Source organism: Tamandua tetradactyla, chromosome 19 (assembly GCF_023851605.1).
Source record: "Tamandua tetradactyla isolate mTamTet1 chromosome 19, mTamTet1.pri, whole genome shotgun sequence".
Taxonomy (NCBI): domain Eukaryota; kingdom Metazoa; phylum Chordata; class Mammalia; order Pilosa; family Myrmecophagidae; genus Tamandua; species Tamandua tetradactyla.
This window is the reverse complement of record NC_135345.1, coordinates 69,497,212-69,520,366: the sequence shown is the minus strand read 5'-3', so window position 1 is coordinate 69,520,366 and position 23,155 is coordinate 69,497,212. Positions and strand designations below refer to the sequence as shown.

Here is a 23,155-nt window from a genome sequence, read left to right as displayed (position 1 = left end):
CCAAAAGACAGATTGCTCTTTCCTGCTTTCTCTGGGTTTAACTTGCACAGAGCTTGTATTCAACAATACAAATTTCTTAAAACCACAAATGAAACTTGTTTTGAAGTACCTTCCTTTGCTCCTAGTAGAGAACTCTTCTTTTTCCCATGTGGAGGTGTTTCCAGCAGCCTGCCATGCCAGTAGGGGAGGAATACCAGCCTCTGCAGTTTGAGAGTTGTGATCTGTCCTTCCATCCATTCTAGAATATAATATGTGTCTTGTCTCAGATGTCCCACAACCAAGTGTTCCAAACAGTCCTGGCTATTTACTAGCTGCTGTAGAGGAAAAGCTAAATTCCACAACTCCCTACACTAACATCTTTCCCTGCTTCCTGATAATATCTTTTTACAGTCCTTTTTATTTCAGTGTGGCAGGAAGTAATGTCTCTTTTTTCATTTATGACTTTTGTTATTTGTATCCTCTTTCTTTTTTTCTTCACCAGTCATGCTTATGTTTTTTTTTTGAAGCACCAACTTTTGATTCTGTTGATTCTCTCTCTCTCTCTCTCTCTCTCTCTCTCTATTTCATTCATCTCCACTCTAATCATTTTTTTATATCCTTCCTTCAGCTTGCTATAAGTTTAGTTTGCTCTTCTTTTCTCTAGTTCTTCCAGTTTCGGGGTTAGGTCTTTGATTTTTAAAATCTTTTTTCTGTGCCATATGGTGGGGGTCACATTTCATTCTTTTTCCATGTGACTATCCCATTATTGCTGAACCATTTGATGAATTTTTTTTTGGTGAAGGGGGAATCCACGAGTTGGGAATTGAACCTATGTCTACTGGCAAGTGAGAATTCTACCAATGAACTACATTTGCACCCACCTCTTCTTTTTTAATGTAAGCACTTAGAACTATAAATTTACCTCTTGGTACTACTTTTGCTGCATCTCAAAAGATTTGGTATGTTGTATTTTCATTTTTATTTGCCTCAAGAAATATCCTAATTTCCCTTGTGATTTCCTCTTTAAAACTTTGGTGTTTAGAAGGATGTTGTTTAATTTCCAGATATATGTAAATTTTCCATTGTTTCCTTTGTTGTTGATTTCTAGTTTCATTCCATTGTGTTTGTAGAAGATACAGTGTATTATTTCAATGTTTTTCAATATATTGAGACTTGTTTTGTGGCATAACATATGGTCTATCCTGGAGAAAGATCCTTGTGACCTTGAGAAAAAGGATGTACTTTATTGTTGGATGAAATCTTTTATATATGTCTGTTAGGTCTTTGGTTTACAGTATCTTTCAATTCTCTTATTTCCTTATTGAACTTCTAACAGATGTTCTATCCATAATTGGGAGTGGTATATTACAGTCTCCTATTATTCATGTAGAACTCTCTCCTTCAAATCTTTCAGTGTTTATTTCATATACATTGGGACTCTGCTATAGGCATATATATATAAATATATGTTATATATATAAATATATGTTATATATATATGTTATATATGGTTGAATTGGCTTCTTTATCAGTGTATAATAACCAACTTTGTCCCTTACAACTGCTTTAAAGTCTACTTGAGTTTATATTAGGGTAGCTACCTCCAGCTCTTTTTTGTTCACCACTTGCATCGTATATTTTTTTCCCTCCATTCACTTTCAACCTACTTGCATCTTTGAATTTAATGCAAGTCTCTTGCAGACAGCATACATTTGGGTCATGTTTTTTATCCATCCTTCCACTCTCTGCCTTTTGACAGGAGAGTTTAATCCATTTATATTTAAATTCACTATTGATAATGCAGGGCTTTTACTGACATTTTGTTGTTTAGTTTTGGTAAGTCACACTTTTTTCCTATTTTGGCCATTAATGACTATTTTTATATTTATTTTATTTTTTTGTTGTTGTACAATATTGAGTGCCTTCTCTTTTCTATATAGGTATATCTTTGATCTGTTTTCCTTGTGGTAACCATAGGGTTAAAATTTAACATCCTAAACAACAAACAGTCATATCTGGTTTGATACCTCCAACTTAGCTTCAATAGCATTCACACATACTTTTCATATTCCCCCTTAACCTCTGAATGCCTATACATTCCAGTTAGACTTGAGTCCCTGTGAAAACATCAGCTAAAGACAGGAAAAAAAGGAAAAGAAGAAAGAACATCCAAGCAACCCTTTCCTCAGGCTTACCCAAAAGTACAGAATACTAACACTGTGACCGCCTGGGGACATGTGGGTTTGTGGGAATGCGTTTTTCCATATATCACTCTATTATAACCACGTAGTATTAGTATCATACATTTGTTATAACCAGTGAAAGAACATTCATATAGTTTTACTATTAACTATAATCCCCTGCCTACAATACAGTTCATGTGCTGTACAATCTATGTTTTATCTTTTAATTATTATTCTAGTAATAGATACATCCTAAAGTTTCCTCTTTTACCAACATTCTTCTTTATAGTACAGTGCTGTTGATTACACTAACGATATGTGCTACCATCTCCACCATCCATTTCCAAGCCTTTGCCATCAGGCTAAATAGAAATTCTTTACAATTAACCATTAACTCCACATTCTCTAACTCCAGTCGCCCTCCTGGAAACCTATATTCTGGGTTCTGACTCTATGAGCTTGTCTATTATACTTAATTCATAGCAGTTAGATCATATAATGTTTGTTCTTTTCTATTTAGTTTGTTTCTCTCAACATAATGTTCTCAAGGTTCATTCATGCTGCTGCATGCATCAACATTTTATTTCTTTTTACAGCTGAATAATGTTCCATCACATATATATGCCACATTTTTTTATCCATTCATTTGGTGATAGACAACTTGGGTTACTTTCATCTCTTGGCAGTTGTGAACAGTGCTTCAATAAACATTGGTGTGCAATGTCTGCTCAAAGACTTACCTTCAGTTCTTCTGCATATATGCCTATTGGTAGGGTTGCTAGAACATATGTTAATTCTATATTTAGCTGCCTGAGGAACTACAAAATTTCCAATTTGGATGCTTTCTATTTCTTTTTCTTGCATAACTACTCTAGCTAGTACTTCTAGCACAATGTTGAAGAACAGGGGTGATGTGGACATCCTAGTCTTGTTCCAAATCTTAGAGTAAAATCTTTCAGCCTTTCACCATTGAGTACAATGTAAGGTATGGGTTTTTCATATATGCCCTTTATCATGTTGAAGAAGTTTCCTTCTATTCCAAATTTCAAAGTTTTTATCAAGAAACAATGCTGGATTTTATCAAATGCCTTTTCTGCATTAGTCAAGATAATCAAGTGGTTTTTCACTTCAATTTGTTAATGTGGTGGGTTACATCCTCAAAATCCTTCTGCCGAACCAACTTTGCATATCAGGGATAAAACCCATTTATCATGGTGCACATTCTTTTAATTTGCTGTTGGATTTGAATTACAAGTATTTTGCTGAGGATTTTTGCATCTAAACTTAAATTAAACAAATTGATTGGTAATTTTCTTGTGGTATCTTTATCTGACCTTGATTTTAGGGTGATGTTGGCCCCATACAATGAATTAAGTAGTGTTCCCTCCTCTTCAATGTTATGTAAAAGTTTGAGCAGGATTGGTATTAATTCTTCTTGGAATGACTATAGAAATACCCTGTGAAGCCAGCTGGTCCTGGTCTTTTCTCTTTGGGGAGGATTTTGATGACTTAATTAACCTCTTTACTTGTATTGGTCTGTTGAAGTTTTCTACTTCTTCTATAGTCAGGGTAGGTTGTTGACGTGTTTTTAGGAATTTTTCATCAAGGTTGTCTAATTTGTTGTCATACAGTTGTTCACAGTATCCTCTCATGGTCCTTTTTATTTGTATACAGTTAGTAGTAATGTCTCTCCTCTGATTTTATTTATTTTTGTCATCTCCCTTTTTCTTTTGTCCCTTTTAGCTAAGGGTTTGTCAATTTTATTGATCTTCTCACAGCACTAACTTTCGGTTTTGTTAATTCTCTATTTTTTTTTCTCAATTTCATTTATTTCAGCTCTAGTCTTTCTTATTTCCTTTTGCTTGTTTTAGGATTAGTTTTCTGTTTTTCTTGTAATTCCTCCAGATGTGTTATTAGGTCTTCAATTTCAGCTCTTTCTTCTTTTTTAATATAAGCATTAAAGCTATATATTTCACCCTCAGCACCATCTTCACTGCATTCCATAAGTTTTGATATGTTGTCTTCTTATTTTCATTTGTCTTGAAATTTCCTCTTTGACCTACTGATTGTTTATACATGTGGTATTTAACTTCAATGTATTTGTGAATTTTCCAGTTCTCCACCTCTTATTGATTTCCAGCTGCATTCCATTATGGTCAGAAAAACTGTTTTGTATCATTTCAATCTTTGTAAATTTATTGAAGCTTGCTTTGTGACCCAGCATGAAGTTTATCCTACAGAATGATCCATGAGCACTTGAAAAGAATATATTTCCTGCTGTTTGGGGATACAATGTTATGCATATGTTTCTTAGATCTAGTTCACTTATTCAAATTATCTGTTTCCTTACTGATCCTCTATCTAGATGTTCTATCTATTGCTGAGAGTGGTGTATTGAAGTCTCCAACTACTATTACAGAGACGTATATTTCTCCCTCAGGCTTGCGAATGTTTGCCTCATATATTTTGGTGCACCATGGTTAGGTCCATAAATATTTATGATTGCTTTTCTTCTTGACTGATTGCTTTATTAATATATAGTGTCCTTCTTTTTTCCTTATTAATTTTGCATTTAAAGTCTATTTTGTCAGATATTATTATATCAGCTCTTTTTGTTTAGTGTTTGTGTAGAATATCTTTTTCCAATTTTCCACTTTCAACTTATTTGTTTCTTTGAGTCTGAGGTGAGTCTCGTAGACAGCATGTAGTTGGATCATACTTTTTTTTATCCTTTCTGCCAAACTGTCTTTTTTTTATTGCGAAGTTTAATCTATCAACATTCAATGTTATTACAGTAAGGACAGTACTTACTTAATGATTTTGTCAAATCCTTGAGGCCCTGCTCTATTTTTTCCATTCCTTTCTCTATCTGTTTCTGTTTGTAAGATTTTGTTCATCCTATCTTCTAGTTCACTGTTTCTTCTGCAGTTCAAATTTGCTGTCATATGCTTCTAGGGTATTTTAATCAATTACATTCTGTCTTGCATTCCCATAATTTCTGTTTTGTTTCATTTTATACTTTTAATACTTCTTTATGCTTACGTGGTGTCCTCTTAATATCCTCTTTAGCCATATTTACCTTTATTTCCTTGAATTTATTTAGAAGGTTTGTTTTTATATCTTTCAGTAGTTGTTCCAAATTCTGTATCTCCTTCAAAGTTTTAATTTGTTCCTTTAGGGACCAGGTCATATCTTCCTGTTTCTTAGTATGGCTTGTAATATTTTACTGACATCTAGACATCTGATTATCTTGATGAGTTTACTCTGAAGGTCATTTTCTCTCTCTTGCCTAGGGTTTTATTTTGATTGATGTTGTGTTAAGGCTCTTCTTTGACTTCAATTTATTCTAGATCATTAGACCAGTCATTGTTTAACAGATAGCTCTTTTCATCTGATTCTTGCTCTGGATAGCACAATTTTTAAGATTACACTATTTGTCCAATTGTTTCCCTCCCAGGAGAAAGCTTTCTTCCTTCTGTACCTTCTCTGGCAATCTTTATCTGTTCTGGTTGTTTCTGTTTTATACACTTTCATTGTCTCTAGATGCTTTTACCTGGAGGGCAAATTCTGGGTGGAGGATGACCCCGGAGAGGATTTTCCCAAGTCAGTATTTTCCAGCCGAAACAGAGCCAGGGACCCACAAACAGGGTGCTGACTGGCTCCAAAGTGCTCTCAGAAGAGGGTCAGGAAAGATGCCAAATCTTTTTGAAGGCTCCCCTAAGCTGTGTTTCTCTGACTTGTTCACAGATGGCATCCTTCAGCAAACTGTTCCTCACAAAGGCCTGGGGAGGCACTGTGTCTCCAAACTGCCACTGCCTCAGACCCTGTCAGGGGTGAGGCTGACACAATGACCACCCCTGCCTTTGTCCAGGGATGGATGTAGCAGTAGCTCAAAGTTGGGACTCAACAATCCAAATTTGCTAATCAAAAGCCATGATCAGTGGCTATTAGGTCTTCAATTTTAGCTCTTTTTTCTTTTTTAATATAAGCATTAAAGCTATATATTTCACTCTCAGCACCACCTTCACTGCATCCCATAAGTTTTGATATGTTGTCTTCTTATTTTCATTTATCTTGAAATTTCCATATTCCCCTCCCTCTATTCTTGGGGAAGAGTTGTATGTCCTTTTCTGGCAGGAGCAACTAACCAGGGACTGGATCCCAAAGTGCCCTGCACCAAGAGTGGGAATGAGCACCATCAGCTGCTGTGTGAGAAAGCTACTTTACAGCTCTTTACAGTAGTTTATCAACCTCTTCTTCCCTCTCTTCTCTGGGTACTGCACATTGTTCTTATGGCCTCCAGAGCCCCAGAACAGTTGTTTCAGATAATTACCACCAGTTTACTAGCTGTTTTGGAGGAAGGAGTGAGTCCTGGAGTTCTCTACTCTCCCATCTTCCCTGGGTGTTCTACTGCTAATCATTCAATATTGGGCACATTTCCTTCCTGTCTTTTATTTCCCCCTTTCATGTGCATTTTCCATAACATTAAATATTATTCTAAAACAATACTTTTCATGATAATATAATATTCTAAAATAGATAAATCATAATTCATTTTCTTATTTTCCTACTTTAGGAATAAAAAGGAGAGGCTATATCTCATTGTTTCAATTAACATTCTTATAAGAGTGCCTGAGTATTATTTTTTTGTCATCTTTGCCAGTTTAATCCAATAACAATGGCTATCTTGTCATACTTTGTATTCCTTTGATTATTTGTGAGAGAACTGGGAAGATATTTCCAAATTATTAACTTTAACCACTAACATGAATGTTCCAAACTGTTTTTTCTCACTTTCTCTCTTTCTCTCACTCTAGTTCTCTCTATCTCTAACTTTAGCTCTATCATCTCTATCTCAATCTATCTTTCATTAAACTCTTCTCAGTCTATATAGTGGAGAAGTAAAATAAAGTCACACAAAAAAATCATTAACTTATACTTGAGATGAATTAAAATAATCTAGTCCAACCTAGCCCTCATGCTTCTTCCTTAGGGTTGCTTATCTTAAGTTGTTCATTTCTTTGTTCTATTTACTTAGTTTATAATTTGTGCCTCATTTTATTTTCTCCTTTATTCATTTTAATTTCCTAGATAGTTCATAAATCATAAACCCTAAGAGTCCACCGATTTTCTTAAATGTAATGTGAAAATCATAAAGACCAATTTACTAATTTACTTTAATGTAAATTTCTTGTCATTGTCACATATCTGTCTTTAGATTGCCCAAATTTGAAAGCTAGCACATTAAACTTTATAAAATAATCTGAATGCATTCTTAAAGTTACCATGTAATTAAAATTCTTCTGTCAAAGCTATTTCAACAATCTCTGGGCATCAAGACTATTTAATAATCCAGTTACCTGAAATTTTATCACTCTATTTCAAATGATTTTCAGGAGAATGGAAGTGATTACACAATAAACAAAGTAAGAATTATTTTTTCCTTTTCTCTCCTCAGGAAAAACACCTTTCTACTATCACATCAGCTTTAAAGTCAATAACATTGATTATGACAGCAAGTTTCAAAAATCATATTCTCAAGAATATATGGACCTAAATAAAAAGATAGTGTCTTTGGTAAGTTGAAAATTTTCTCTGCACATGGTACTTTTCTGTGCTATGGTCTAAATGCCAGGATCATAGAACTTGCCTTCAATGTTGGAAATTATTGATAACTTCAAACTGTTTTTTTACCACTACCTTAGTTCAAGGTTAGGACAATCAGCCACTTGAGAGGATTGGTTAGATAAAATAGAGAAAAAAAAATTTATGGGATATATTTCAAAAAGAATTTCAGATCATATTTAGTAAGCATTTACTTAATGCCAAACACTTTGTGAAGTCCTGGCAATACACTAGAGAGGAAAATAAAGCAAGGTCCCTGACTTCATGGAGTTATCGTGTATATCACCACAATTAGCTCAAGTAACCCTACCAGCTAATCCAAATCTTGCCAAAAGCACTGTAGCATCATTTATCTGCCATTTCCCCCAGCAGATCCTTGACAGGTAATCTTTACATCTAACTCTATCTGATGTAAGAATGTGGTCTTTCCATAACATCACAATACTTTCCAGTTCCTAATAAATTTGAAGTTCTTGTAAATCCTGACCTGCTTTTACCATTCCATTGGAAATAATTAGATAGAAAATAGTGGCAGAAAAATCCCCACTTTGAGCTTATTTTTATGAATAAAAGGAAATTAAAATGAAGCAATATACAACGGCTAATAAATATCAACAGTTTATGGACTCATAGTCCTTCCTCAGTTCTAAGTTTAACCTTTTACTAGCTATATAACCTTAAATAAGTCATTTAATCCCTCCACACTGCAGTTTTCTTCAACTAAAAATAAGACAAGACATACCTACATATAAGCTGTTGTAAGAAATAAATGATATGAAGTATAACAAGCCCTTAGCATAAATCCTATTATCCTATGATCCCTAAAATAAAATGAGTCCCTCTAAAATTTCCCAAAACAGGATCATTAATTTTCTTAATAGACTCTAAGTGTATAAAAAGTTAACATATAACTTTAAAATAGCTCCAAATCTATCCACACTAAGAAAATCACCATTTCTGTTGTAAATTCAGACCAATAAGTGAATAAGCTAATACTAACAGTGTGATCAATTATCATCTCAGCCTGGTCTTTCAACCACTTCTCCTGATATCTTGCTTCAGGTTCTCTTAGCAGCCTTCATTACAGTTTCTATCTCACCTGCATTAAAATAGTCATCATATATTTCTCACACTTTTTCATTTACATTCATCAGTAGACCTACTTTTACCTGCCTTCCTTTCTATGTTCATTCAATACAATTATGTTCCATCTATTATGGTTATCACCTGATATACACCTTTCATAACTACAACACTGGTGATAATGGCATAAATCTAATGGAGTTGTGAATCACATATTACCTGATATATTACCTACTCGTTACTATAATACCTACAGTCAATTTTTCTTCTTCTGATTTCTATTAAATAACTTTTGTGATAATTCACTCTTTAAAAACCAAAAGGAATTGAAGAAAGAGAGATGCTGTTTTACAATGAATGCTTGTTTTTTAACTACAGAAGATCAGCATTAATAAATAACATTTTCACATTTTAGATATGTGGTTTTTTAAAGAGAAAATCAAGAAAAAACTCTCTATGCAATTTCTTGATTTTTTTACAGCTCTCTAGCAGATCCAATACCCAGTTAAAATGAATAGAAATTCTAAAAATTTAGGAGAGAGGCAGTAGCTTAACAATTTACTAACTGTCAATACTGGCCTAAGCACTCTATATATTAACTTATTTAATCCTCACATTTACATTTTAATATGTGGAAACTGAGGCGTTAAAGGTTGATTTATCCAAAGTTGCATTTGAAGTATGCTTCCACTCATCATTATGATTGATTGTTCTATAATTCAAGAGCAGACAAGTGTTATAAAATCTTGAGCACAATTATCTTACATAAATTTCACACTGCCAGTCAAATATTCCAAGTGTCTAACCAAATTCTATGTGATTACAAAATACAATGGGTAATAGATGCCCAAAATGATACCTGATATGAATATGGCACTTCAGATTATTCCTGCAAAGCAGACTAGCCCAGTTCATAGATAAAACTAGATACCAGAGTGCCCAAGATCGAGGGCATCTTTCACCACTATGAAACCAAGACATTTGACAAATAAATTTTCCACTGATCAAGCCTGTTTTATTTTGCTAAAGCTGCTCAAAATAGATACCATAAAATGGGTTGCCTTTTAACAGTGGGAATTTATTAGCTTACAAGCTTACAGTTTTGAGGCTGAGAAAAAATGTCCAAATCAAGGCAACATCAGACAATTCTTTCTCTGCAAAGTCCAGCTGCAGATAGTCCTGGACTGTTCTGTCACCTGATAAGGTACATGACAGCATCTGCTGGTCTTTCCCTTCCCTTCTGGATTCCATTGCCTTCCGCTTCTTGCTTCCATGGTTTTCTCTCTTTGTCTGAATTTCATTATCTTATGAAGGACTTCAGTAACAAGATCAAGACCTACCCTGAATGAGGTTGTTTGCATCTTAATTTAAGATCCTATGCCTCAAATATCCCATTTACAGTGGGTCCACATGCACAGGAATGGATTAACTTTAAGAACACACTTTTCCGGGGGACATAAGTCTTCAAACCATCACACGGCCTAAACCTGCTATGGAATATGAACTTTTATGTATATCACCTTTTCAATATGAGAGATTATTTGTAGAACTCATCAGGATTGCAAATATATAATAAAAAGATAACAAAGTAAAAGACCACATGCCGACCTCATCTTCCATCTAATAAGAGCTAGCAATGTTTCAGTTTGAGTATCAACGAGGTTAGCATTCGTTTGGTTTCATGTTCCTCAAACTCTATCATAAAACTAATAAGAATTCCAACAACGGACCTGAATTCAATAATTAGAATTCTCTCTATTCAGGGATATTTTAAAACAAATTAAAATATTTAGCCCAATGTAATAAATGGAAATCACTTTGTGTCTAGTTTCCAGGCAGGACAAAATTAAGCAGTTCTAAGGTTTATCAAAAGATGAAACCAATGATATTGAGGTATTTTCAAGTCTCAAATGATATGAAAACAATTTACAAAATTACTGATACTGCAAATGTACTAAGAAACAATGACCATGCATCTATGTGATGATGTTAAGAATTACTGATTGCATATGTAGAATGGTATGATTTCTAAAAAAAAAAAAAAAATGGTCAGCACAATACTACCTAATTGTAATGCAATTATGTTAAAACACTGAATGAAGCTGCATCTGATCTATAGTTTTTTTTTCTTATATATTTTTGTACTTTTTATTTTTATTTTTATTTTTATTTTCTCTCTATATTATCGTTTTATTTCTTTTTCTGTTGTCTTGCTATTTCTTTCTCTAAATCGATGCATATGTACTAAGAAATGATGACCACACACCTATGTGATGATATTAAGAATTACTGATTGCATATGTAGAATGGAATGATTTCTAAATGTTATGTTAGTTAATTTTTTTTAATTAATAAAAAAAAATTACTGATACACTAGTTTTATAAAATTGGAAAAAAATAGAAAAATTATACTGGTTTACTAGATTCTCAGGGTGTCTGAAGTAATGGGGAGTTACCGTAAAATGACAGAAGGGACCAGACACAAATTTCACTCCATATATGGGACACTGGACTAAGAAACATGTAAAACTCCCTTGTGTCCAATTCTGGAGCATTTGTCTTATAGAGTTGATATTTTCTTGCCTCTATTAAAATTCCTCACTTTGTAATCCTTTGTCACAAAAATAACAATATAAGCTAGCAATATAACATCACTACCAATAAAAAATTTGCCTATATATTTGTGTTCATCAATTGATGAATGAACACAATGTGGTATATATACAGAATAGAATATTACTCAGCCATAAAAAGGAAGTTCTGATGTATATAGCAACATAAACATTGTGTGAATGAAATAAACCAGACACAAAAAGACAGTTATATGTCCTCACTAATATGAAATAATTAGAATAAGCAAGTTCATAAAGTCAAAATCTAGACTAAAAGTTACCAAGGGATGAGGTGGAGGTAAGGAATAAGGAGTTAATGCTTAAATTGTACAGAATTTCTAGTTAGGATGATGGAAAAATTTTGTAATGGATGATGGTGATAGTGGCACAACATTGAACACAGTTAACATTGCTGAATTATATATTTGAACGTGAATAGAATGGGAAATTTTAGGTTGCATATATGTTACTACAGTAAAATTTTTTTAAATTATCCATGGAACAATACAGCACAAACAGTGAACCTTAAGTTAAACCATGCACCATAGTCAATAGTACGATTATAAAAATGTGCTTTCATCAACTGTAACAAATGTGCCACACTAATGGAAGCTGTTAATAATAGGGTGGTATATTGGAATCCTTTATTTTATGCATTATTTTTCTGTAAATCTACGAACTGCACTAATAAAAAAATATGTTAAACAATCTTATTCTGTTACCACATTAAAATTTGGTGAATTCGAGACAAAAAAAAAATTTAGAAAGTGGTTCTGATTAATTTCCAAAATTTTTCCCATTCCTCCTAGGCTATAATTATTTTTCTTGATCTTTAGGACTTTCTATTTAGTCTGAATTTTTTAAAGAACAGTCCCTTGTATTTTTTACGTAGTTTTTCAAAACACTATATACTGCAGACTTTGATTAGGTTCTTCTGCTTACTAAAAATATGTATTGATTGGTACTTTTAAGCCTCCTGTATTTAATAAGTATTATAATGACAAATTATTCACCCATGAAGGTAATTTTAATTTTATAAATTATTTTGCAGCTAATAACCCCATTCTTGTGTTCATAATTTTCAAGATCTTCCCAGAATCTCCTTCCACCCACTCGTCTAACTGATGACTTGGTTGGCATCTTATGAATTCTACTTCAGAGGGAAGGAAAGAAAGAGGGCGGGATGATATGTGGCAGCTGGGAGAAGAAACTGGGTTCATCTGTTACAAATGAGAAAGATTTAGAGCTGTGATATGTGTGTCTTTTGGCCTCAGCTGTAATTTCCAACTTTGTTCTTCCTTATTTCTATAAAAAGAATTTGTTCTAAAATCCATGCCCAAAGGTATACTCAAGTGGTTTCTTGTCATAGCTTCCTAACTGCTAAAATAAATACCAGAAAATGGGTTTGTTTATGCAATGGGAATTTATTGGCTCATGGTTTTGAGTCTAAAAGAAGTCCCAAAAGTCTGGGGCTGGCTTCCAGTGATCCTTGGTCCTCTGCTTTTCTGTCATATACCAATGAAATGGCAATGTCTTCTCCTTTCTCGTTGGGTTCCTGTTGACTTCCATCTTCTGCCTGCTCGCTGTGGCTTATCCCTTACGGCCTTACCTATCAGATAAAACTTCTCATATTACTGAAGGCAATCTCCTTTGTTGATTTAAAAGGAAATCAGCCATAGATGCAATCAACTAATTAACTATTTAAATCCATGAAAGAACTTCACAGTAATAAGCAGGGTAGTATTTGCTTGACCAACCAAACACCGTAACCTAGGCAATTTAATATGTGACATTTACCATCACAGTTCCTAAAACCTGGCATTTACTTTCAAGTCAAATGTTTAACAACCATAGAATAGTTTATTAATTCTGAAATTTAAGCATTAACTCCCAATTTCCTACCCCCACTCTCCCCCCGACAAACCTGTGTTCTAGACTATGATTCTGTGAGCTTGTTTATTCTAATTATTATATGTCAATGAGGTCATATGGTATTTGTCCTTTTGTGTCTAGCCTATTTTGCTCAACATGATGTTGCAAAGATTCATCCAAGTTGTCACATATGGAAGAACTTCAATCATTTTAATAGCTGAATAATATTCCATTGTGTGTATAATCTACATTTTATTTATCCATTCATCAGTTGATGGATACTTTGGTTGCATCTATCTTTTGACAATTGTGTATAATGCTCTTATGAACATTGGTAGACAAATATCTGTTTGAACCCCTGCTCACACAGAGATCCCATTACCGTATACCTAGTGTTTCAGTTTGTTAAACTGTCAGAATGCAATGTACCAGAAATGAGTTGGCTTTTACCATTAGTTTACAAATAGACAGTTCCAAGGCCATGAAAATGCCCCCAACTAAGGTATTAAGAGGATGATGGCTTCTCTGAAGAAGTCTATTGGCATCTGGGGTTCGTCTGTCACATGGGAAGGCACATGGCTGATGTCTGCTGATCCTTCTCTCCCAGGTTTCATTGCTTTCAGGTTTTGGTTCTTTCAGTTTCTGTGGGTTCTTGCTTGCTTCTCCTGGGTGTTTACTCTTTAAGCTCTCTGGGTGTTTCTCTCTGAGTTCTCTGGGCTTTTAACTGTCCTTTGTCCTCTCATAAAAGATTCTAATAAAGGATTAAGACCCACATTAAATTGGGTGAGTTATATCTCAATTGAAACACTTAATCAAAAACTCCCACCCACAATAGGTCTGCATCCACAAGAATGAACTAAAAGAACATCACCTTTTCTGAGGTTCATAACTCCACACCTAGTAATGGGATTGCTGGGTCATATGATAATTTTATACTTAACTTTCAGAGGAACTACCAAACAATTTGTTATCTGGGAATGCGGGAATGTCCTACTGTGGCATGTCATCCCCTTGGTTGTTGGGGGGAGGGGGTTGGGTGTAGTTGAGAAAGTGATTATTCCTTAAAATTTATCTGAGAGATTTCTGCTTAATTTGTCTACCAGACAAATTGAAAGAGCAGGGGAAATTGTTTTACAGTCCAGACACAAAAGAGCTGTCCATGGTATAAAACATTAGAAATAGTTCCTCTTTCTGGGGACATTTCTATTCAGTTTTATGGCATTGCTTATATAGATAAGGCTGAACATGGAAAGCAAATAATATCAGCTGGTCTGTTAAATACACTTCTTCAAAATGAATATTCTGCCCCCCTTATGTTACTTTTATAAAAAAACTTATCCTTTGTGTGCAAATAAATAAAACTGTTCAAAAATGAACAGAAAGAAACAAGTGCAAGAGAAAATGTGGAGAAAGAGATATACCTATTCACTGTTGGTAAGGAAGCTGAGAGGTACAGCTCCTTTTGTTACTCAGATGTGGCATCTCTCTCTCCAAGCCAATTCAGCAGGTGAACTCTCAACCCTCCATCCCTTCATGGGGCATGATCCCCTTCATGGGGTAAATCCTCCTGGCAATGTGGGACAGAAATCCTGGGATAAATCAGGACATGACATCATGGGATTGAGAAAGTTTTCTTGACAAAAAGGGGAAGAGAGAAACTATACAAAATAAAGTTTCAGTGGCTGCTAGATTTCAAACAGAGTCAAGAGGTTAACCTGTAGGTTATTCTTATGCATTATATAGATATCCCTTTTTAGTTTATGTTGTATTAGAGTGGCTGGAGGGAAGTACCTGAAATTATTGAGCTGTGTTCCAGTAGCCTTGATTCCTAAAGATGATGGCATAAAGTTATAAATTCTACAATGTGACTGTATGATGTGTCTGATGCTCCTTTTATCCAGGGTATGGACAGATGAGTAAAAATACACAGATAAAAATAAATAATAAGGAGTACAAAGGGTAGAATAAATTGGGTAGATGGAAACACTTGTGGTCAATGAGAGGGAGGGGCAAGTGGTATGGTATGTATTTTTTTTCTCTTTTTATTTCTTTTTCTTGAGTAATCCAAATGCTCTTAAAAATGATCATGGTGATGAATACACAACTATGTGATGATGTGATGATATGGTGAGCCATTGATTGTACATCATGTACGGAATGTATGTATGAAGATTTGTCAGTAAAAATATTTTTTTAAATACTTGTGCTTTGTATCTCATGTTGCTTTTAAGAAGCAAATAAATTTGCCTCATTTTGCCACATAATTTATTGATTTAAGGATATTTATAAATGGAATTTGAGTCAACATTAAGATAATTCTCAAAAAGTGTGCTTAATACATCACATTTTTTTCTTAAACAGGTCTATGATCTGAGGAAATATGAACATTGTACTGGACAAAATTAAGGGATTAATTTTATAGTGTGATGATGGCATTGTGATTATGTTTAAATACAGTCCACATACAATACACACACATATATGTACATATGTGCACAGACACACATATAATGTATATGGACAAAATTATATGAATTAAATTATCCTCCCTAAAACAATCTGTCAAAGTGAGAGATATGTGTAGGAGTAAAATGAAACAAGTTTGACCACATACTGATAACTGGTGAAGTTGAATGATGGGTAAACGGGGTTCATTATACTATTCTATTTGTTTTTGTGTATTTTTGAAGTTTTCTATAATGAAAATTTAAAAATAGAAAAATAAATATGTCATTATCCATTTTATTTTTAACAGATGAATGAAACATTTCATAGATCCAAACTGAGAAGACAGTATGTCACATCTCATGTCGTCCAAGTAAGGTATGTAAAGCAGCTATAGACGCACAGAGGCGGAAATGAACATTTGTCATTCAACTCCACATCTTAAAATATCTTTTGCTTGGTATACAGTTAAATGGTTGAGATAAATTTGATTTTGAGATTTTAAACCCCCCAGCATTTCAAATGTAAAAGAAAGACATTTAAAGCCTGTTGGAAAATTAGTAGACTAGAACCAGGAATTCAGGCTGATCATGAACAATCAAGTGGAAGTTAAAGGAGCTTGTTTTTATCTGGGGGCAAAAAATTGAAAAGCAATGGAAAATCATGAGATCAGTTCAAGAGAGGATGAGAGAGCCATTTACAGAATGTCTGATCCAAAAGTGGCAAACTGTTAGCCAATGTGTCAAATCTAGCTTAGAGAGGTCTTTCTGATTTTTATAAAGATTTGAAAAATGAGTTAAATATAAAAGTTGGGAAATTTCACATAAAAATGGAAGTTTCATTCTGTTGAAAAAATCAGAAGATTTTGCAACATAGGGCCTACATTCCTGCATGGGATTTTCTCCCTTGCTTGTTATTTTTCCTCAGAACCACTTTCTTTTCTAAGTGAGAATAGGAGGAAAAATAACAAGCAAGGTAGGAAATTTAATAAGCTTTGGAATCTAGGCCTGCTTGAAACTGAACCTGTGGTATTTTATTTTCTTGGTTCATTTTTTAAGTAATCCATGCTCTTAACCAGTACCCCAGAGGACTTTATTAATGTTAATTCATTTAAACCTTATAACAACTCTGTATGGTAGCTATTTTATTTTTCCATTTTACAGGTGAGAAAACTGAAGCACAAATAGGTTAAGTAACATGCAAAGGTGAAACATTTAGTAACTAATAAAGCTGTAATTTTATCCCAGGTGGTTTTATAAAGCCCCTAACCATTACATGCATAGCCTTTCCTAGAGTTGCCACCAAATAACAGCACCTTGAAAAGTACCTACTGATTAAGAGCATAGATGATCTCAAAATGAACCAAGAAAACAAAGTAGCACAGGTTTAGTTTCAGGCAGATCTAAATCCCAAGGTTTATTACCTTTCCTATGTATATACAGCGTGAATTTGTAAATATTTTTTAAAGGAATTTCTGGTCATATAACTTTCAGTACTTAATCTCCATTGCTTCAGTTTTTCTCCTTTATAAATGGAGAAAATAATACTTAACTCATAGAGTTCTTATAAGCACACAATAAATATTAGTCATTTTAATAATTTTGCTTCTCTAGGTATGTTTTGCTTTGTTAAATACTGCTGTAATGCTATACACTAAAATTGGGTTAGCTTTTACAAAGGGGGATTTATTATATTACAAATTTACAGTTCTAAGGTCATAAAAAATGATCAAACTAAGGTGACCAGGGAAAGATACCTTGCCTCAAGAAAGGTTGATGAAATCTGGAACACCTCTGTCAGCTGGGAAGGCATGTGACTGGTATCTGCTGGTCCTTTAGCTTCTGATTTCAAACAGCCTCCCAGGAAGCATTTTCTTTCTGCATCTCCAAATGTCTCTGTCTGTATCAGCTCTGAGCTCTCTCCAGAATGTTTCCCATTTTAAAGGACTCTAGTAAACTAATCAAGACACACCTTAAACAGGCAGAGTCACATCTCCATCTAAAAAAAGATAACACCCACTATTGATTGGGTGTCTCACATCTCCATGGAAACAATCCAATCAAAAAGACCCCACCGTATAATATTAAATCAGGATTAAAGAACATGGCTTTTTGGAAGTACAAAACAGTTTCAAACTAGCACATTCCACCCTTGAATCCCCCTGTTCTAGTTTGCTAGCTACCGGAATGCAGCACACCAGAGACAGATTGGCTTTTAATAAAAGGGGATTTATTTTGTTAGTTCTTCAGAGGAAGAAGAAAGTTAGGCAGCTAACTTTCCACTGAGGTTCTTTCTTATGTGGGAAGGCACAGGATGGTCTCTGCTGGCCTTCTCTCCAGGCCTCTGGGTTCCAACAACTTTCCCTGGGATGATTTCTTTCTGCATCTCCAAAGGCCTGGGCTGAGCTGCAAATGCTGAGATGAGGTATGCTGAGCTGCTTGGGCTGTGCTACGTTGTGCTCTCTCATTTAAGCACTAGCCAATTAAGTCAAACATCATTCATTGCAGCAGGCATGCCTCCTAGCTGACTGCAGATGTAATCAGCAACAGATGAGGCAGCAACAGAACTAGGCATGTTCACCTGGCCAAGTTGACAACTGAATCTAACTACCACATACCCAAAGACATGTTCTTTACACATACGAAATATATTCATTCCATCACAATATCACAAGGCCTTAAACCATTTGAATAATAATACAAACACAATACAAAGTCAGAAACCGTACAAAATCTCATCAAAATTGGTTACAGACATGTTCTGTTCTAAGGCAAAAAGTTCTCCTCTGGTTGTTGACCTGTGAAACTCAGAACAAATTATCTGCTACCAATATACAAGGGAGGCACAGTCATAGGATACATGTTCCCATTGCCATAGGGGGAGTGTGGAAGGGAAACAGTGGTCACCAGATCCAAACAGTTCTGGAAACTTTTAGGGAAAACGCCATTAGATTTCAGAGTCAGAGTCAATTATCCTTGGGGCTTTGAAAGCAGGAGTCCCATCCTCTCTAAGGGCCTATGCAGTGGTCCTGCTTTCTGCAAGTGCTGGGATGAGGGTTTCAAAATTAGGGTACCTTGGAGGGACCACCTTTCTCTTGGTTCCACCATCTCCAAACACTGAGGCAGAACCCAGGCTCCCTGCGATCTTCAGGGCATATGCTTAACCTCCCCAGAACAATGAGACAATTGTCAGACTCCCCTAAAACTCTCGTGTATGTGCTCCACCATCTCCAAAAGCCTGGGGCACCAAAGTTCTTACTGAACAATGAAGCAGGTCTTCCTCTGTTTCTGGGGCAAACTAACCCTTCCCTTGTGTATGACTGAGTTTGCTCTCTTGGACTGAGATTTCCTGGTCCAGACTTTGGTTTCCATGGCTCTGCCTTTGAGGTAATTTTTCCTTCAATCTGTCCCTTTTCTGTTCCTTTGATCCAGAGTGGAATTGGTTCCATTTATAGAGATCTTGCAAGAGATCAGGTCAGTTTTCTATGCAGTATACAGGGAATCATAGCCATCAGACAATAGGACTTTCCACAAACCGTCTCTGGATAATTCATCTCCAATCCTCTCTTGTCCTATAATGGCAGACTACTTCCATGTTTTGTTAAATCCTCATGTGGGGCCTTATTCACTGGGTTCTCACTTCCTGGAAGCCCTGAATTTTCCAGACCATCAATTTCTGTTTTCTTTGCCTCAACTTATCTCTTTCATGTCACATTTTACTGTAAGCTGCAAGGAAGAGCCAGGTTGTATTTTCCACATTAGTTTGTAAATTTCCTCAGCTAAGTATCACAGGTTGTCACCTTTAAATTCTAACTTCTATCCAACAGCAAAAAATATGGGTCATCTTTCTTCCAGTTTACAATAATGCATGCATTATTTCCATCTAAAGCTTCATCAGAGATTTCACATTTCTAGCAACAGTTTCTTCAAAGCATTCTATGCCTTCTCTATCAAGTTCCTCACAACTCTTCCAGAATCTTCCCTTTATCCATTTAAAAAGCTATCCCAACATGTTTAGCATTTTCAAACTGCAGCATCTCACTTCTCTGGGGCCAAAATCTGTTTTGTTAAATGCTGACAGAATGTAGTACATCAGAAATGGAATGGCTTTTAAGAAGGAAAATCATTAAGTTACAAATTCACAGTTCTAATGCCATAAAAATGTCCAAGCTATAGCATCCACAGAAAGATACTTTGACTCAAGAAAAGTTGATGACATCTGGAGCACCTCTGTCTGCTGGGAAGACTGTCTGTCAGCTCTAAGCTCTCTCCAAAAAGCTTTCCCTTATAAAGAGCTCCAGTAAACTAATCAAGTCACACCTAAAGTGGTTGGAGTCACATCTCCATCTAATCAAAATATCACATGCGCTATTGGGTGTGTCACATCTCCATGGAAACAGTCCAGTCAAAAAGATCTCACCCTTCATTATTATTAAAATAGGATTAAAGAACACAGCTTTTCTGGGGTACAAACAGTTACAAACTGTCACAAAGTATTTGGATATCTTGCTAAGTATCTTAAAAATAATTGTCAAAAAATAATATGCATATGACATATTTTCCATCAAAACAGTTTCAAATTTCATTCTATATCATTCTTAAGGTCTTTGCTATTCAACTTTTAAAAAGTCTCAATTCAATGATCACTTTGAAGATAATTCCTTTTATATTATTATAACACAGTGCTATTCTGTATTTTTTAACTGCACAAATATACAAATTATATCATAATAACTGAGAAATAATACAGCATTTCACTTCAATTTTGATGACTATAATCTTATATTAACTTCATTAGAACCAAAATGTGGAAAGCAACCATAACTGTTCATCTCTGATTTTCCAAGAAACCCTATCCATTAACTGCCATTTTGTCTAACTTTTCATATGTCAAGCAGCATTTTACAGTGCCACCTGTTACCTTTAATTAAGTAAAGCAGGTGAGTAACCCTAGGGGAAGAATCACTAGCTGAAATCAAGACAAAAAATAAATAACCTAAGACAGGTGCAATAGAAATGTCCAAAAGAGGGAACAAGCTGTTGAGTTCAGACACCCGAAGAGCTACAAACAGGAGGGCCTCCACTTTCTCCATCCACCTGTCTCTGCTACATCCTTGCCCAAACTCTCTTTTGTGTTTTTTTAGAGAAGGGCCACATCTGAGCAACAAAAGAAGCTCTCTCAGGGGTGACTCTTAGGCCTAATTTTAAGTAGGCTTAACCTATCCTTTGCAGGATTAAGTTTCATATGAACAAATCCCAAGATTGGGGGCTTAGTCTATTGCTTTGGTTGTCCCCACTGCTTGTGAGAATATCAAGAATTCTCCACCTGAGGAAGCTGAATTTTCCCCCTTTCTCACCATTCCCCCAAGGGGGTTTTGCAAATACTTTTTTTATTCACTGTTCAAATCACTCTGGGATTTATTGGGGCATCACTTTAGACGAAACTACAAATTCTCATGCCCTACTCAAGGCTCCATGTACTACAGTGTTCAATTAAGCTGTTCACATAAGTTATATTAGGAAATACACTAGTCAAAATATAAATATTGTATCAAATAAACTTTTTTGCTTTAGTCTCACACATAAGTTAAAGTGTTAAAATATAAATTACCATCCATTTTCAACACCCTGCAATAATGACATTCCTTTGTTCTTCCTCACACAAAAACATTTTTAAATTTGTACATTTAGTCAATATTATTATACACTCTAGGCATTCTAGATTATGCCATCTCAGTCCTTATCTTCTATCTTTCCTTTTGATTTCATTTGTGCCCCCAGGCCTCCTCCCTCTATCATTCTCAAATTCAACTTCATTCAGTGTTCTAACATTATTGTGTTACAGTTAGGTAGTATTGTGCTATCTATTTCTGAATTTTTTTTTCTTTCTTATCTGTTTATTCTGTCTTTCTTTCTGGCTAATCTTTAGCTTTCACTACTGTCCTACTACAATCCACACAGCAACTAAAATGAATTGGGAAAATGCTTATTACCCTCCAGTAGTTTCCTACAAATTCCAAATTCTTTTTTGTTATAGTCCAAAGACCCTGCTTGATCTGGCCCCTGCCTCATTCTCTGACCTCATGTCACACCCCATCCTCACTTACAACTTTATACCCATACTGACGTACTTTCTATTCTTCCAATAACCTTGCGAAATCATTCCCACCACAGGACCTTTACACTTGCTCTCCTGCTTCCTGGGATGTTCCTCCAGATCCTAGCATGAGTCTTTCTCACCATCAGGGGCTCACCTCAAAGAGGCTCTGCCTGCTTCCACCTTAATTGCCAGGCACTGCTCTGTCTTCTTCACAGCACTTAGCTTGTGGATTATTGTACTCCTTTGTTTTCTTGTTTCTCTGCCTCTCCTAAGTGGAATGCGAACATGGGCCTTATGGTCTTATATGCTGAAATAGCGCTAGGATCTAGAACTGTTTGGCATGTTGTCTGAACCAATACACATGTGTTAACTGAATGAATGGTAAGTTCAGGAAGAAAAGAAAACTACTTATGCAGATATTTGTCATATAGCACTAAAGATTATTTCATAAATCCAGAGTAAAATTTAAATAACTTTTAGTTCATGTTTTTGATGATAGAGATCATATGTCCCTAATGACATCAGGTTAAAAAACCGTGCGTCTATATTTAATTTGGTTTTAGTTTGTTATTTGACCCAGGAGAAAAGTTCAGAGTGACATCCATGATTTGACAAAATCCTTAAACAGAATTAATATAGTATGTCCTTGTCCAGTCCACAAGGAACAAAGGGTTTATTACTGCAAATCAAACAAGAGAGATAACATTGTGCCTGTGGGAGGCATAAAAGCAGAGGAAGAGGTGCGAATACATAATAAATTAACATGTAATTGGCAATGGCCTGACACTGCACAAAGGAAATTAAAATAATACATTCATAGTCCCAAAGGGATGAGTGCCTGGTTTAGTGTACACCTTAAAACACAACGTGATAAGGGTTTTATAGAAATCAACTAATCCACTTGTATAGAATCATCCTGGAGAAAAATCATTGGAATAATAGGCATTATAATCACTCAGAAAATCTTGGATCCTTGGGTTTTATTTTTGTTCATGAGCTTTATAAAGGTTTGGAGGTAGATGTTTTTAGGCTCCTTCTCAAATCACAGAGAGCCCCAGGGCTGTTGTGTGAACAAATGTGGAGACATGCCAATGAAAAGGCGAGAAGCCACAGAAATAAAGATGAAAGCAGAATAGACATTTCATTCCAGGTCAATAGTAGTTCTCCCCTTTAAAAATTTCTGACATTTGCAACTTCAAGGGAGAATTACAAATTGAGATAAATCCAGTATAACATTTTCTCCCAGTCATTATTTCC

At 35.1% G+C, this 23,155-nt stretch overlaps 1 protein-coding gene across 1 annotated transcript in view; it reads left to right on the top strand.

Moving 5' to 3' along the window:
* The window catches only part of LOC143663413 (transmembrane protease serine 11C-like), an 82,144-nt gene that overhangs the window by 30,306 nt on the left and 28,683 nt on the right, over window positions 1-23,155 (top strand). Inside the window, exons 3-4 of the mRNA XM_077137091.1 lie at window positions 7,621-7,739; window positions 16,110-16,177. Coding sequence (XP_076993206.1) covers window positions 7,621-7,739; window positions 16,110-16,177 — 187 coding nt within the window. The remainder of the gene's footprint in view (window positions 1-7,620; window positions 7,740-16,109; window positions 16,178-23,155) is intronic.